This window comes from Monomorium pharaonis, chromosome 4, assembly GCF_013373865.1.
Source record: "Monomorium pharaonis isolate MP-MQ-018 chromosome 4, ASM1337386v2, whole genome shotgun sequence".
NCBI lineage: Eukaryota > Metazoa > Arthropoda > Insecta > Hymenoptera > Formicidae > Monomorium > Monomorium pharaonis.
In genome coordinates, this window is record NC_050470.1 from 19,494,016 (window position 1) to 19,510,804 (window position 16,789).

The window sequence follows — 16,789 nt, forward strand, 5'->3', positions numbered from 1 at the left end:
GTGAGCATTCTGGTGCCACCCGGCACTAACTAGTCTGAGACGACCCGAGAAAGAGCCACAGGTTAGGGCTTTCTATCCTTCTTATACAGTCACGTCTAAGAGTCATGACTGTACTGTTTAGTGATAATAATAATAAAGAATAATAAGATTTTATTATTCGATTAATTTTTGCCTGCCTGTCGTGTTATATTGTTATATTGTGTGCATGTGTAAGCGAGACAACAAGCCCTGATGATACTGTGTCGGTCTCAAGCTCATGAGCCACCAATGTACGCGGCATCGTAATGCTCATTATAGTATAGGTGTATTTCAATGGTTGGCACATACATGCAGAGGCGACAGTGTTGCTGATCGGGCCGGATTTCTTGCGCATGCGTAGTATCACTCATATTATTTTATTTATAACATATTTATATATATATATATATTTATTTGCGTATTTAATATTTTTCTAACATATTTTTAACAATTATTAAATATTTTTGTTGGAACGACTAATTAGTACTTCTTTTTATTCAAGTAAAATGTAACGTTTATCGCGCATGCGCGAGAAAACTCCAGAAAACCCGGTCCGATTAGTAACACTGTCAGGCGGTACTTCTTAACCCATTACTCCATACGTAAGAATTTTTTTGTATATACTTTTCAGATCTATATGTTTGACGCGAATTAACAGTTTAATGATAGAATATAAAGATAAAGATTAAATCGTCTAGTGATAAAAGTCTATGGATACAGTAAGTCATGTTATAGCACCATCGACATATAGGTTATGTTCCGAATTTCACTGTTAGTATTGACAATTTATAATTTATGCTACTTAAATATTCAATATTGTTAGTGAATTCGAAACGCATCCATAGAATGGACTAAGCATCGTAATAGATGGTCTGACGCCCACTATAGAAAGAGAAATACTACATAAAACCTACATTTGTCTTTTTTCTAACATCTCAATGGTCATTTTGTCTTTCTTATGTTTATGTATAATACGAATAGCTGGAATGTTTCTCTCGGTGCGTTCTTATTCGTATAATTTTAAAAATTAATATCCCGATTATTATTGCGGAACTATTGCAAAACGATATAGGACTTTTGTGTCTATTTCAATTTCTTCTATATCTTTTCATGAGCAGTGGTTATACTCTGTTTTAAACACACGCGCGCACGCACACGCACACACACACACATACATATACGCGTGTATGCGTGCTCGCGTGTGTAAAAAAAAAAACAATTTGATAATAACACAACTTACACATCTGCGCGTTCTGATTTTATATTTTAATGGCAAATAGTCTTAAACGCTGTAATACTCTATAATTAATATGAAATAAATATATATTAATATGTATTTAATTTGTTACTTCAATAAAATATAAACATTTCTGTAAAATACAATGCAATATTTAATTTAATTAAAATCAAATTTACTTTCTGTATCTAACAGAGGATGAGTAAATATTAACTCTTCTACACAGAGAACGCTTGTAACTGTATCGGGAAGATAAATATAAGATTTATATTAGATAGATTCACATATTTTTAAATCTTTAATTTTCTTTCAAGGAGGGCTCTCAATTTTAAGGATTTTTTTAAGTTATAAAATATGAACAAAATTATCAATAAAATTATATAATTAAATTTTTTACATTTTAACAAGAATCAAAATGTAAAAATAACATTACAATTGAAAATTATTTTAAATCAGATGAAGTGCTTCTAATAAATTTGAATGCTGAAAACGATGTTGTAAACTCAATTTTATCAATACATCAAATTTTAAAAATAATTGATGTATAATATGTAAAAAATAGCTTTTATGTCAAAAATTTCTTGTTAAAAAATGTACTTCGTTTAAAAATTTCGGTTAGATAACATAATTGTAATGTTCATTCTCTATAAAATATATTTTTTAATTTCAATATCTCGCCTATGGAGTATATATTATATATGTTTATAATTTGTAATTTAGGGTTATTGATACACATATATTGTACTTTATTATTTTATGTTTTACTAAATGTATATTGACATATATGGTACGTATAGAGTCTAGTTTCATTTGCATATTTTCGAACATTTTGAAACAAATGCATTTTCGAAAAAAAATTTTCTAGGCAAAAATTGTGTGATTTAAAAGAGAATAAATAATAGTACAATCAATTTTAAAATAAATTTTTTTCCAAAATATCTTAAAATACGTAGCTCAAGATCGTTCCTACATGAGAACTTTTAAACTTTTCATAGCATTGTTTAAAAAATGTATTTTATAGGGGATAAATAATATATTTATGATATCTTATTAAAATGTTCAGATAACGTTAACTTTATTTACAAAAAATCTCAAACATCACATAAAAGCCTTTTTTCATACATTAAATCTCAATTATTTTAAAAACCTGACGTGTTGGTAAAATTTGATTTTCAGTACTTAAAAATTAAAAAAAAAACATCTCTTCTGATTTAAAATAAAAAAATGTAAACTAATGTAATTTATATTCCATAAAATCAATTTTGAAAATCCAAGATGGCAACATCTGTGATCTTTGTGTTTCCGATAAAGTAATAAAATATTTATTAACATAAAGCATCGGCATCAATCGCATCGATGTATTTAATGCATATTCATGAAATGCTGAAATTATCATAGTATGTACATGTTTACAAATAAAGACAGTAATATTGGTATCCTATAGAAACAATCGTGTAATATTGAACATTCTTTTCTCATTATTTCTTTTACCCTTCTTTTCCTCTTTCTCTTTAATCTAAAATATTCATCATATTTAAAGAAAGAAAAGAAGTCTTTAGCTCAGAACAGAAGTCTTTTAACATGTGGCTTAAAGGCACTGAAGAGTCAGATTGTTCAAAAATCGTACTTTTTGACCATTTTTTAAATAAATTGAATAAATGTATAAAAGTAAAGTTTTAAGGAAAAAAAATATATATATTTATATACATAGAGCAAAATAAAATTTTATTTTCAAAAAGTTATATAAATGTGCGATATTTATATAGGGCATCTGGTAATAATTATATCATCTCTTGTAAACAAGTAGAGTGGAGTGAATCGGAAAGTGCTATGAGAGGTGTCACGCTTTTAGATGATCCTCGAAGGCGATACGTCCTATGGCAAAATGGACATGAACTACAATAATGTCCATGTTCTTAATAAGAAGAACCAGCAAAAACAAGAAAGAAAGTAATAAGAGTGAGCGAATTGACAATAAGAGCCCAACAAAATAAAGTTAAGAATCTAGATATTGACAATGTTCATCCACTTTATCAGAATCTTATACTATTTTGTGACTTTACAATAAAGAGTTAATAAGACATTAATTACTAAAATTGCCAAATCTGTCTGGCTTATCGTCGGTAAATAGAAAATGCATAGCAAATTATAACCGCTCAGCGATTGTTGTTACTATGTGTGTGGAAAGATTGTGTGTTCCTGCACACTAGACGCGGAAACGCTTGCCGAGTAGCAAGATGCAATATGAGTTAGCCAAAAAAATATTAAGTTTTACCAGATAATATCTCAAAGACCACGTTTAGATCTAGATTCTGCATCCTGACAGAAACTTTTTTTGTTAAAAACTTCGGACCTGGCGTGATCGATGTTACATAGAATGGTTTACTATATGAGTGTGCGTGCGCGCGCGCGTGTGAGTGTATGTTCCGTTTCTCTTGCAATGATACTTCTCTCGATAATTCAATTTTTGCTAAAAATTTTCAGTTTTTTATCTAGTTTTCAAAAAATAGATCAAATATAAACTAACAAAATGACAACTATTAATAACAAAAAAATCAAAATTATTTTAGCAAAAAAATTGAATTTTTAACTACTACTTTATTCATTTTTATTTAATTTATTTTATAAAAGTTTATTCAATAACGACAAGCCTTCCAAAATTTTCTAGTTAAAAATTATTATAATTAAACTATTAAGAGATAAGATATCATTACAAAATAATTATCTAAAAAAAATATATATATATCTTCAGCTATATAATTATATATTTATTAAAAAATATATATTCTTTTTTTATGTGTTGTATAAATATCCCTTAAAACGTTACTTTTGTACATTTATTCAATTCGTTACAAAAAACTGTTAAAGATTTTTGGGCAATCTGATTCTCCCAATTCCCTTAAAAAATTTAAGCTATCGTATTTCAAATAGCGAATTGGTCTACATTAGTGCACATTGGTGGATTAATTTGCTAATAAATACATGCTTATACATAAAAAATTCCTATATCATCACTATCTCATAACAGAAACCAATGTAGCAACCCATTACGAGAAAACAAATATCCTATTTTGCATTTGCATGAATTCTCTTTCATCATCTGTTTTCAAATTGTGTCAAATACTAGTATTTGCAGATTGTTCCCATTATGTAATATACGTATAATAACATGCGAAATTTTGATAACGCTTGGAAAAACAATAAGAAGAAACGACGTAGCGATATCGGTGCTATTAAGAGGCGATGAAAATTAAATATAGGCAGGAGAGAGGTTTAGAGTAAGGCGGGAAATAACATTATTACGTATCGTTGCACGCGTCGTTCTTGAGCTTTTGATGATCTGAATGACCATGATGCGACAGTCATGACAGACAACAACGGCGACACCGCGTAAACGTTCCGCCACCATACGCTGCTCCGCACTCGGTCCGCTTGAAGTGGAGAATGTCTTCGTGGTTGAAAGAGCGGCAGGACTACCTCCTTTGTAATTTCTGCAAAATAAATAATTAAAATTATATCAAATAAAATATAAAACACATAACATATCTTGAGGGCCACAGCACAGACATAACGCATAATGCATAATGCATAAGAAAATTAACCATTCAGAGGATTTTATTTCTATCCTAAGGAGGGAAACAGACGATTCTAATTGATTGATTTTTTTATGCATTATGCAAAAGTCTATGCTGCGGTCTTAAATGTTTGGCAGTCGCTCAAAATAGGTTATAGATCAATTTGCCAGGTATGTACCAAGGGGAATGCCCCATTTGATCGCATTGCAAATGATCACAGTCGTTCACAGGTGATTGCTGCTAGTTTTTCTCTTGTATCCACCGATTAGAATATTTTATTTTAAATTAGTCAATTGCTGACGTGGTCATTTGAACCCCATTTGTATCTTGATACAACGCTTGCGTCGATTTTCTCTTAATCAAAATATTTTATTCAAAGTGCAGATTAATGCCAGTAAAATCAGCTCACAGTCGTTACCAGCAAGACAAAAAACTATAATAAAATATCCACTACGCTTGCCTACAATGTACGATGATCATAGCAATTATCTATGTACTGACTGTAGCAGAGATGAATAGAAATGTTAATAATTAGCTAATATATTATAATATAGAGAAATATTAATATTTAAATGTTAATTTTTAATGTTTAAATGTTTAATGTTGACAAATAAATACCATTTTTCTATTAAAATCATAAAGATATAAAAATATAGCGCGTGAGTTATATACTAGCATATAAGTGACTGCGATAGAGACAGAAAGAAAAAGCTAAACTCCAAAGGCCTCCTCTGTTTTTGTCTAACTTCAAAACAGTATTCTTGCACATGCGCGATTGAACAAGTATGGAGGGGGCCTTTATTCAGTTCTCTCTTTTTACTCCTCTATCGCTTTTCCGGATTTCTTACGCACTCTATTCTTAAATCTCTATAATTAAAATACACAATTTTTAATCCTAAAAATGAAGTTCGTTAATCTGCAGAATAAATACCCTTTTTTAAAATTGTACTGTATAACTTTTTTCAAAAGAAGCATATTTTTAGAATATCAGATTAAATTTTTAGCCAAAAATATTAAAAACTCAAAGAGTTATGATTCATTTAAGCAAAACAATTTTTGGGGAAAATTTCTTTTTTCGCAAATTTTTTAAAATATGTTAATAATTTTAACTAAACTTTTAAATCACATAAATTTAAAAATTAAATATATTCTATAAAGCTCTAATAATCAAATCAAATTAAATTAAAGAACGGGTAAATGAGCCAATACTAGATGCCGTTGTATTTAATGTATTATGTCTATAAAAGTTTGAAACAAATAAATAAACGTTTCGATCTGTAATCAGATTATTATCAATATTGACGATACAATCATGAAACGTAGATACTTAAGGCGTAGTCTACAATAAAGCCTTAAGCTTTAATCCGTAAGAAATTGACTAATCACAATCGAGTATTTTTATAAAAATCGACTGTAATTGGTCAATTTCTTATGGTTTAAAACTTAAATCTTTATTGTAGACTATGCTTGATACAAACATAAACCGTAGATAACACTATCCGACACTATTTTTGTAACACGAATGCGAATAGTCATTTCCGATGTATTTTTGCCTGCGAAACACGAATCTGTTCTCAAAAGTTGGCTATCACGTCACAATTTTGAGAAAAATAGCGTTAAAGAAAAATAGCGTAAAGAACTAAAAATAACGATTTCGAAAGTTTTCAAGACGTTATAATAGCGATAATAAATTTTTTTAACAAATTTCGTTAATATCATTCGAAAATATCAACTTTTAGCTTTAGAATACACTTTGATACGTTCCGATATGATTTTTTGTTTTTGAAATATAATAATTTAATTTACAGCTCTTTTTCATACATGCAGAGGCACTCACAACCGATAGTAAAATTAAATATTATAGTATAATATTGGATAATATAATAATATTAAATCTGAATTAAGAAAGATGTTAGAATAGCTCGCCGAGGAAGGCTCCTTATCGCGAGGTGTCAAGTAACATGCCTCGTGCGCTGCCGACCATCGCACCGGTCAACGCACCGGGCATCGCATTGGAAGTTCAGCTTAGCAACGATCATGCCACCGGAAATGCATATTTGCGTTTTGACAATTGTTGCTAAGCCTGCGAATATTTCCCGCGCGCCGGATGCGCGCGGTTATAACCATATAATCATGCCGAGGACCCATTGCCTCACTATTATACCAAATCCGCGGCACTACTTAAGCTGCTACCGGACAGCGGGCCGCGGGATCAGTGGTAGTCAATCAAGCCAATACATACGGCCCGCAAGATTAGCATACGAACTCAGAGATCGGGACTTAGTCAACGCATCTCGAGCGAGCAAATGTACAGCGCGCTATCTCAAAGCCGCGCGCCGTATCTTATCACCTCTGAGTAAAACGACACAGCACCTTCGCCGATCGGAAGTGTAAAGAACTGCCTTGTAACTACAGAGAATAAACACTTCTTTTGTTAATTACTAATAACAAGTGTGTTGGTGACTCGAGGATCCTGCCAACAAAAGCCTCCTTTCGCGAGTTCCTACTCCTAAGGCAGCAACGAACCCAATAAGATTATTTGTCGCACCACAAGGTACGACAAAATCATTTTGTTGCACTGCAAGGTACAACACATGCAAAGGTCATCTTATTCTATCTTAATACTGCATTATATAAGCAGGAAAGTGCTTTCCTGCTTATATAATAGGATAATATAATAGGATAATATAATAGGATTATATTAATTAAAAAGTAATATGAAATGATAAAATATAATATGACAGAAAGATTATAGAGAAAACCGCACTTGGTATTATTCGAGATCAACGAGAAAGAATCTTCTTCTCTTTTTTTCTCTTTCTTTATTTCTTGTTACTATTGCCTGTTGCCTGGCATTGTGTTTAGACCTTTACCACAAAAATCAGCTATCTCTCTCAAAAGGCTCCGTCTACGTTAGTCTGTGGTGTCAACCGATACCTACCATAGGGTGTGATCTACTTGATGTTACAGACGCTTCAAAACATTTTATGATTGGCCAATTCGTAAAATTCTTTGTTCCGAATGGTCATTCAAATGCTTCAAAGCATTTGTAGCGTCAAGTGGATCGCACCCATAGACTTACTAGAATAGACTGCTTATAAAAGTAGTGGGGGTATCCGTCACTCAAAAAAAAAAATGTCTTTAATATAAGGTTCTATCTCTTTCTAATGCAGAACAGTGGGAAAGTATAGCGACCAATAACGGTGTCGGAGCTTGAGCGTGTTGTCATAGTATGCGTGTCGATGTGAGCTTCATGTGAGATGGATGACCAAAACGGATATTTTAGGGTTAGTGAGTCTACATGTAAATAATTTTATTTAAACAATTGAAATAATGGTGTTGAGTTGCTGCGTATGCGAAATAAAATATAAAAAGGACCTTCCTCGCTGCTACAAAGTTACGCCCACTAGAAAAAGATATATAGCAACCCATATTAACGTAAAAGTTATCCTTTTCTCAGTGATAGATATCCCCACTACCGTTTTTCCACCTCATAAGCAGTTTATTCTAGTAAGTCTATGATACCTACTAAGGCTGCGTTCCGATAATCACTGTCAGTACTGAAAATCTACAGTTTACGTCACATATACTGTAGATTTTCAGTACTGACAGTAAATATCGGAACGCAGCCTAATATGGATGATGAATATGCAGAATATAGATGTCCGGCATGAAGGCAATAAAAAGGTCGTGTAAGTGTCAAACATTTTCAAGATCGTTTCAAGTAATGCTTAAGATGCTAATACGACTCTGTGATTGGCTGATGGCATCTTAAGTCCTTAAGATAATCTTAAATATAAGACCCAACTATGAATACCAGCCTTAAAAGCGGCAACTCGTTTTGCGTAGAAAGTTGCAAACCCATGTAATGCAGAGAATGCTTTGCGCGCGCGCGCACGCACGCACGCGTATTATAAACAAAATAAAGTTCACATGTGTTTGCAGATTTCCAATACAATGTATAGTCGTGGACAAAATGGTTGTCTGACTTTTTGTGATAAATTTTGGAACCCACCTCATCATGTGTATATATTTATGTGTTAATACATTCTTACTTTATTAATATACAAATTGTCGGCAAGAAATGCACTTCTCGGCCGATTTCAGCAAGCGCCGTCTCCCACTATTCCTCTTGCCCCGCGTGCCGTGCGCGTTGCCTACGAATCGCGTGGTTCGTAGGCCGCGTCAGCGGCACGCGGGGCAAGAGGAATAGTGGGAGGCGGCGCTTGCTGAAATCGGCCGAGAAGTGCATTTCTTGCCGACATCATATACATGATTCTTATACATGATTTTGCTGTTCTAATAATGCGTCACCGCAAATACCTGTAATGAGAATGTAATGACATAAATATATACACATGATGAAGTGAGTTCCAAAACTTATCACAAAAAGTCAGACAACCTTTTTGTTCATAACCATACATAGGTTAGCGAGAATATCTAGATGCAATCCGTTTGACTGTACGCAAAAGAACTGTGTACAAACGAACTGTGCGCAGAAGAACTGTGCGCAAATGCACTGTTCAATGTAACAAATGTTTAATTAACAAAGTTAATAACAAATTTTACATGCATGTGTGCGTGTGTTAGAAATTTTACAAAAATATGTGTTGTGTCCAAAAGGAACTGTGCGCAAATGCAAGTGTCCAATTATACTGTGTATCATTGAACCACTTCCATTAAGGAGACAATGCAAGAGGAAATGAAAGCTATTAAACAAGAAATGGAAGACTTGCAAAAAATAATCCGAGGAGGAATGCAGACATCAGCGAAAAATGTACGCGACAGTGAGGCTACGAAGAAGGAAAATATCATAATCATCAAGCCAAAGATTCAGCAGGAAAGTGAGACCACTAAAAAAATAATAAAAGAAAAGGTAGATATTAAGAAAATGACAATGCAGATAACAAAGGTACGAAAAGGAAGAGAAGAAACAGTAATTCTAGGCTGTCAGAAGAGAAGAAATGGATAAATTAAAAGATATAGTACAGTCCAAGCTAGGTAACAATTATAATGTTACAGAATCACTACAAAAGAAGCCGAAAATAAAAATTGTCAATATTAGCGAGGAAGAAATAGAGTTGGATGATGATGAACTAATAGATACAATCAAGAAACAGAATAGTATGGGTGAATCGTATAGACAAGTATAGTAAAGAAAATTTCGAAAAGAAAAAATATGAATGACAGTCAGCCTAGAAGTAAAGGAAAAGAAGGTAGATCTATAATAATTGAAGTAGATAAAGTAACACATGAATTAATGTTAAAGAAAGAAAAGTTGAATATAGGCTGGAAAAAATATCCTGTGTTCAATCACTTCAGCATAAAGAGATGTTTCAAATGTTAGGAATTCTATCACATTGCAAAAAACTGTACGAGAGATAAAATGTGTCATAAATGTGCAAGAAAGCATAAAGCAAGTAAATGTAGAGAAAAGCATAACAAATGTGTAAATTGTATGTTTAAAATAAAAACATATAGTTTGAAAATAAAGGACGAACATAATGCTCTGGAATGTCTGACATAGAAGAAGGATATCGAAGAGAAGAAGAGAAGAGGTGGATGGGAAGCCAAAAAAAAATAGCAACCACAGAAGGAAAAGGAACAAATAATATATACAAATGTGCAAAGTTTAATGGCACACAAGGATGAGATACAGCACCAGATTATGAAGAAATTAAATCCTGCAGACATAGCATTGTCGGAGTTTAGACTGATTGCTGAAATTAAAGATAGTGAAATAAGTATACCGGGGTACAGTGTGGTCAAATGCGACGCGAAAAATAGGAATACAGGAGGGGTTGCTTTGTATATAAGAGACGATATCAAGTATGAGACAGTAGTATCGAAAAAAATTAGAAAGGATCGTTTGGTGCGTTGTAATAGAAGTAAAAGAAAAATTGTTTAAAAGAGTGTTAATGGTAATATATTATTCACTGTGTGCGTCACATGGAGAGTTTATAGGATTCTTAAAGGAGATAGTAAAAGAATTAATTAATTAAAAGAAGAGCGTATAATATTAGGAAACTTTAATATAGATTGTATGACAGATTCTTTTCATACAAATAAACTACTAACGACTATGCAAAGTCTAGGTATGAAGCAATATGTTGATAAAGCAACGAGAATAGTTACCGAAAATAGTTATAGCTTTAGTTTTTGCGAATAAAGAAATTAATATACAAGTAAATTATGAACCTAAGATAACGGATCATGCGTGGATAAAAGTCGTGATAAATACGAACAAGATTGTAAATAGATATAAAGAATTCAGTAGGGATTATAGTAGATATAATGCGGATGAATTTGTTCAGCTAGTGGAGCATTAAAAGAAGTTATTAGAGGAAGACCAACAAGCGCAAAAGTAGAAAATATAGATTTTGAGATATTAGACAATAATATAGAATGCGGTATAGCTGATAAATATAACTTATATACAGAGAAATCTATAGATTTTATTAAAAACATAACAAAATCTATAGATAGGAATTATACAACAAGCACAAATAAGAGAACTATTTATTGTATTGAAAAGAAGGGAGAGTTGGAAAAATCTGAGTCAATTACGACAGAACAGTTAAAAGTAATCATTAGGGAGTTACCAAAAAAGAAAGGTACAGAAGAAGGAATAACTAGCGATATATTAAAAACGGTGTTTTGTGTAATAAAAAATGAATATTGTGATATAGTAAATAAGTCATTGAGTGAAGGTTATTTTTTGAAAGAGTGGAAAACGTCCACGATAATTCCAATACCAAAAGTAGAGAAACCTAAGAGGACAAATAATTATAGACTTATTAATATACTACCAATTTATGAGAAGGTATTACAGATAATAGTTAAAAAACAAATTGAATTTTATCTAGAAAGTAATAATATCATAACGGAACATCAGTCGGGCTTCAGAAAAAAATTATTCGTGTGAAACAGCAATTCAAACAGTTATAAATAAATGGAAATTGATTATTAGTGAGAGACAAATAGTAGGAGTTATTTTTTAGTTAGGAGTAGATCTTAAACGGGCATTCAAGACAATTAATAGAGGGAGATTATTAGAGAAATTATATCAGCAATTATATTACAGGAACAGTTTTAGAATTATGGTTTAGGTCGTACTTAAAAGATAGAATGCAACAAGTTCAGTTTAATGATGGATGGTCTAAGATACTGACTACGAAATACGAAGTGCCACAAGGTTTGATATTGGGCCCATTGTTGTTTATAATATATATAAATAATATGTTAATGTTTGCTCGGAGGTGTGTAGTACAAAGATGTTTGCAGATGATACCTTAATGTAACAGGTGAGAATAGCGGAGGTAGAAAGAAAATTTAATATTGCATTTAACGTAGTGGAGGAATGGATAAATACTAATAAACTGAAGATGAATGCGGGGAAAACGAAATATATGTCAGTTAGAAGTATAAGAAAAGAATTGAGAGGCAATACTATTGTGAGATGTTTAGATGGAAATGAGATTGAGCGCGTAGAAATAATGAAGTAATTAGGTGTAGTTATTGATGATAGACTTAGATTCAGCGGTCACTATAATTACATGCTAAAGAAAATAGGGAAGAAAATGATTTCCGTTTGTAAAATGTTTCAAGTTTATCTGGATCAATAGACCAGCAGTAATCTGCAAACATTATTTTTCTTTTATATCTTTCTTCGAAATTTGAAAGATCCTGATGAAATCTTTCGCTATGTTCATCACTAACAACACTGAAATTTTCCGGAAAAAAATTTAAATATGAATGTAAGAAGTAAATTTTTAATGATATGTTACATTTTATTTTTTCGAAAGCTGTCAACATGTTTGTTACTATTTTTATATAATTTTCATTTTTCTTATTTCTCAGGAAATTTTCAAATACATCCTTTAATGCATTCTATGCTTTTTTTCTATACAAGTTAAAATATTATTAAAGTTTGCATCTTTTTGCAGTTTTCATATTTAAGGACCAATGAACATTCTTTCTTTTATTTTAGTATTCGTAATTTTAGAAAATATTTGTTTTATATACTTCTTCATCTTTAGCCATCTTTCACAAAATTTTTCATCAAACCTAATTTGATGTGAAGTGGTGGTAAAATTATATTATTAGGATAAACACATACATACACAAGTGCATTATGCTTCATGTTATTTTTACCAAGTTCAAAATTTTCTTGTGCAGGCCATTCCTTAATTTTGTAATAAGAATCTTTGGCTATCCCATTTGCAAAAGAAACAACAGTATTTAGTGTATCTGGTTTGAAGTCAAAGAAAAATTGAAAGTACTTTAAAATCGGTACAGATACCAATAATATTTATCATAATTTAAAGCATTTAAGAGTATATTCCCCACACAGCATGTATATTCTCACACAGCATATTGCCATAATATCACAGTAACATTATAATATTGCAGTAATATTAAAACGGATATGTAATATTACAGAAATTTGTTGACATATCCCACATAGCGGAATATCACAGAAATAGTTCTCCCATTACAATATTACAGTGAAATATAGTATAAATATTGCAAAAATATTACAAAAATATTACTACAATATTAACCCATCGGCTGTGTAAAAGAATTTTATTATTTGGGCCAAAAGTGTGTTGAAAAAAGTTTATCGGATTATTATGAAACTTGGTATTCGTATGTTTTTGGGTCTCTGAATCCAAATATGATGTCAAATTTACAAAATTTAAAATGGCGAATCCAATATGGCGGATCAAAATTACAAAAAATAGACGGAATTTTATTATTATTATTTTAAAGTTATTTAGATTGCTAAATCTAAATTTAACATTAGAATTAATATATTCAAGATGGTTAATAAGAAAAAAATTTTACCATTTTGGATCCGCCGATTCCACATTTGATCAAAATAAATCAATAAGTACATCCTGACACTAGAGCTCCCATAATTGCATCCGCCATTTTTGAATTTTGATGTCATATTTGGATTCAGAGACTCAAAAAAATTTCATAAAAATCAAACCATTTTTTGTAACTTTGATCCGCTATATTGGATCCGCCATTTTGAATTTTGTACATCTGACTTCCTAATCGTAATCAGCGACCCCAGAATCCTCCGAGTAACAAGTTTCAAGCAAATTCAGAAAGTTTTACTTTGTTTTTTCTTCGTTGCGGCTATAACCGTTATACACAGTCAACGGGTTAAAATGTCCGCCGAAATGGATCACAGTAATATAATGGTAATATATGACGAACGTATTACTGTAATATTTACGAAGTATTTTTGTATTATTTTTTTTATTTTTTATCTTTCTAAATTTTTTTTTATATTTATAATTTTTTAAATATAATTTATAAAGTGTAAAACTTATAATATTTATAAATTATAATACATATTTATAAAATAATAAAGTAATGTGATAATGTCTTAAGGTTAATGATTACACAGCTCCACAAAAAAATCGAAATTTTGTTTGCGGGGACCTGACCCACCTTACTAAATGTAATCGAGCATGCTGAAACCGAATCCGGAGTTCAAATAACTCCATCACGTCTGGTTTTTTTTGTAATCTCAAAAAATAGGCTAAAAATCATAAAATTCCAATAAAAACCCAAACAAAATCCCATAATCACATATCCCATCAACCACACAACCCCATAACCTTAAAACCTCATAACTAAATAATCGAATAATCGTGTGGCCACCTAAGGTCCATGTATTTTTGCCATAAAACGGATTCGGTTTCAGCATGCTCGATTACATATAGTAAGGTGAGTCAGGTCCCCGCAAACAAAATTTCAATTTTTTTGTGGAGCTGTGTTACGTTTACACATTATCCTTAATCGGATTTAGTAATATCGGTTGTTAGTCTGGCCAATCACAACTATTGCATTTTTTTGAAAAATGTAATTTGAAATCTAAGCACTATCGATGACGTTAAACCTGATTAAGATAATGTGTAACGCACTCATCATGACATTTTAACATTATGTTGAGTTTAAAAATAGCTGGAGTAAGCTTTAAGCCATAAAAAATTAATCAATCACAGCCAATTATTTTTCTCATTTTTGTCTGTGATTTATCAATTTCTTACGGCTTAAAGCATACTTGAGATCAACGTCTGTGTCGGCTCCCACGGGCGACGCGACCAATCCGCGACCGTAAAGAAATCGAGAAATCGAGAAAGCGAGCGCAAACCAAGTGGTTGGAGTTGATCGGAGCGCGACAGCTGATACGAACTCGCAATCCCGGGCCACAAGATCCATAGTTCCGCCGTAATTACGGAAGTTTTTCTTCTTCTTCAAATTCCCAAGACGGATTTCCGACCCATAGATGAGTCACAGTACCACGGTTTAGCCAGGTCAATGACCTTTAGTAGACTCTTGGAAAAGATGAGTCTGCTATTTTCATAAAATAATTACGGAAGTTACGGCAAAACTATGGTAAATTACCGCGACCATCTCCACCCAGCGCCTCGATAGGCGTGCCGGGCATGCGCAAGACGCGGCAACGGACGAAAAGAGGGGAGAACCGACGAGAAGGAACTTGGGCGAAGAAGGGCGCTCGAGAAGTCCGCTCGGAACTGTCGAAACGTACAGACGTGTTTTTACAACCGAGACCTCCGCGACTTTAGTACAAGTTCCCGGAAACGCGTAAAGTCCGAGCGCGTGGAGTGGATATAATTTGCCCACGTTTGAAATGGTCACGTGTAAATTTAACCACGTTCGAAACGACCACGTCTGAAACAGCCACGTCCGGAATGGCCACATTTGGAATGATTTTTTTTTGTTTGCGTGGAAAGTTGCAAACCTATGCGGTGCAGAGAATGCTTTGCGCGCGCACGCGCGCACACGCACGCGCGCGCGCGCGCGCGCACACACACACACACACACACACACACACACACACACACACACACACACACACACGCACGGGTGGTGCAAGGGGGGCCTTTGGCCCCCTCCCGCACACCGTCTAAGTCGCTAATCGTGTGCATTGTACTGAAAATTATGTAAAATATACGTGGCCATTTCGAACGTGGCCGCTTCGAACGTGGCCGTTCCGAACGTGGCTGTTTCGGACGTTGTCGTTCCGAACGTGGGCAAATTGAACTCCGTGCAATATTTCACGTGGCCATTCCGAACGTGGGCAAATTATATCCACTCGTTATGTACATATGTAATAAAATCAATTTGTATACGTTTTGCATGTACGAGGCATGTTGATAGAAATAAAATTTATGTTATATATAAAAACTTTAATACTCAAATAAACTGAATCAAGTTTCAGACATTGAGTTAAAAGAATTATATGCTATAAATTCTTTCTGATAAGAATGTATGATTATAATCGCATAAAAAAATTTTATAAATGATACATAGTATATGTGCATTTAGAAAAAAACGCAATTGTATCTCTTGACATATCAGTTTTATGCTTATATAGTTTTGTCATCTCCAGACGGAGCAGTAGTTTACACAATGTAAACAAAAACCGCACTTGAGTACGGACGTGATTTTTGCATTGGCGTGCGTCAATAGCTCTCACTACTTTCTCCCACTATTGCAGGCCTGCTCGTTTCAAGAGTGGGGGTATAAGCACACGTAGAAAAGGACGAACGTAGACGTTGAAAAGAGACGGATGTGTTTCTCGCGTGAGAGAGAAGGAAACACATCTTATGTCGTACGTAAGCCCTATTCACACTCTCGAAATTTGGAACAATCCTCGGTTTAGATATACTATGTTTATGACTGTAAGTGTGCTGATCCGTCCGTAATCTAAGTGCACAAAACAGATATCTCGGCAATAAAAAATCATATCGAAACGAATCAAAGTGCATTCTAAAGCTGAAAATTGATATTTTCGAAGGATATTAACAAAATTTGTTTAAAAAATTTAGTGCCGGGGATAAACATCTAAAAAAAACAAACCTTCGATTTTTTTTGAAATCGTGTATACTTACGCATTTTGACGCGCTGATTACGA

General features: G+C 32.8%; 1 protein-coding gene across 6 annotated transcripts in view; it reads right to left on the bottom strand.

The window, feature by feature from the left end:
* Positions 1 to 446: 446 nt before the first annotated feature.
* The window catches only part of LOC105836759 (protein spire homolog 1), a 325,078-nt gene continuing 308,735 nt past the window's right edge, over positions 447 to 16,789 (bottom strand). For all 6 annotated transcript variants that reach the window (XM_036285176.1, XM_036285175.1, XM_036285174.1 and 3 more), the window contains one exon: positions 447 to 4,746. In XM_036285176.1, the coding sequence (XP_036141069.1) occupies positions 4,506 to 4,746 (241 nt within the window). In that variant the 3' untranslated portion in view covers positions 447 to 4,505. The remainder of the gene's footprint in view (positions 4,747 to 16,789) is intronic.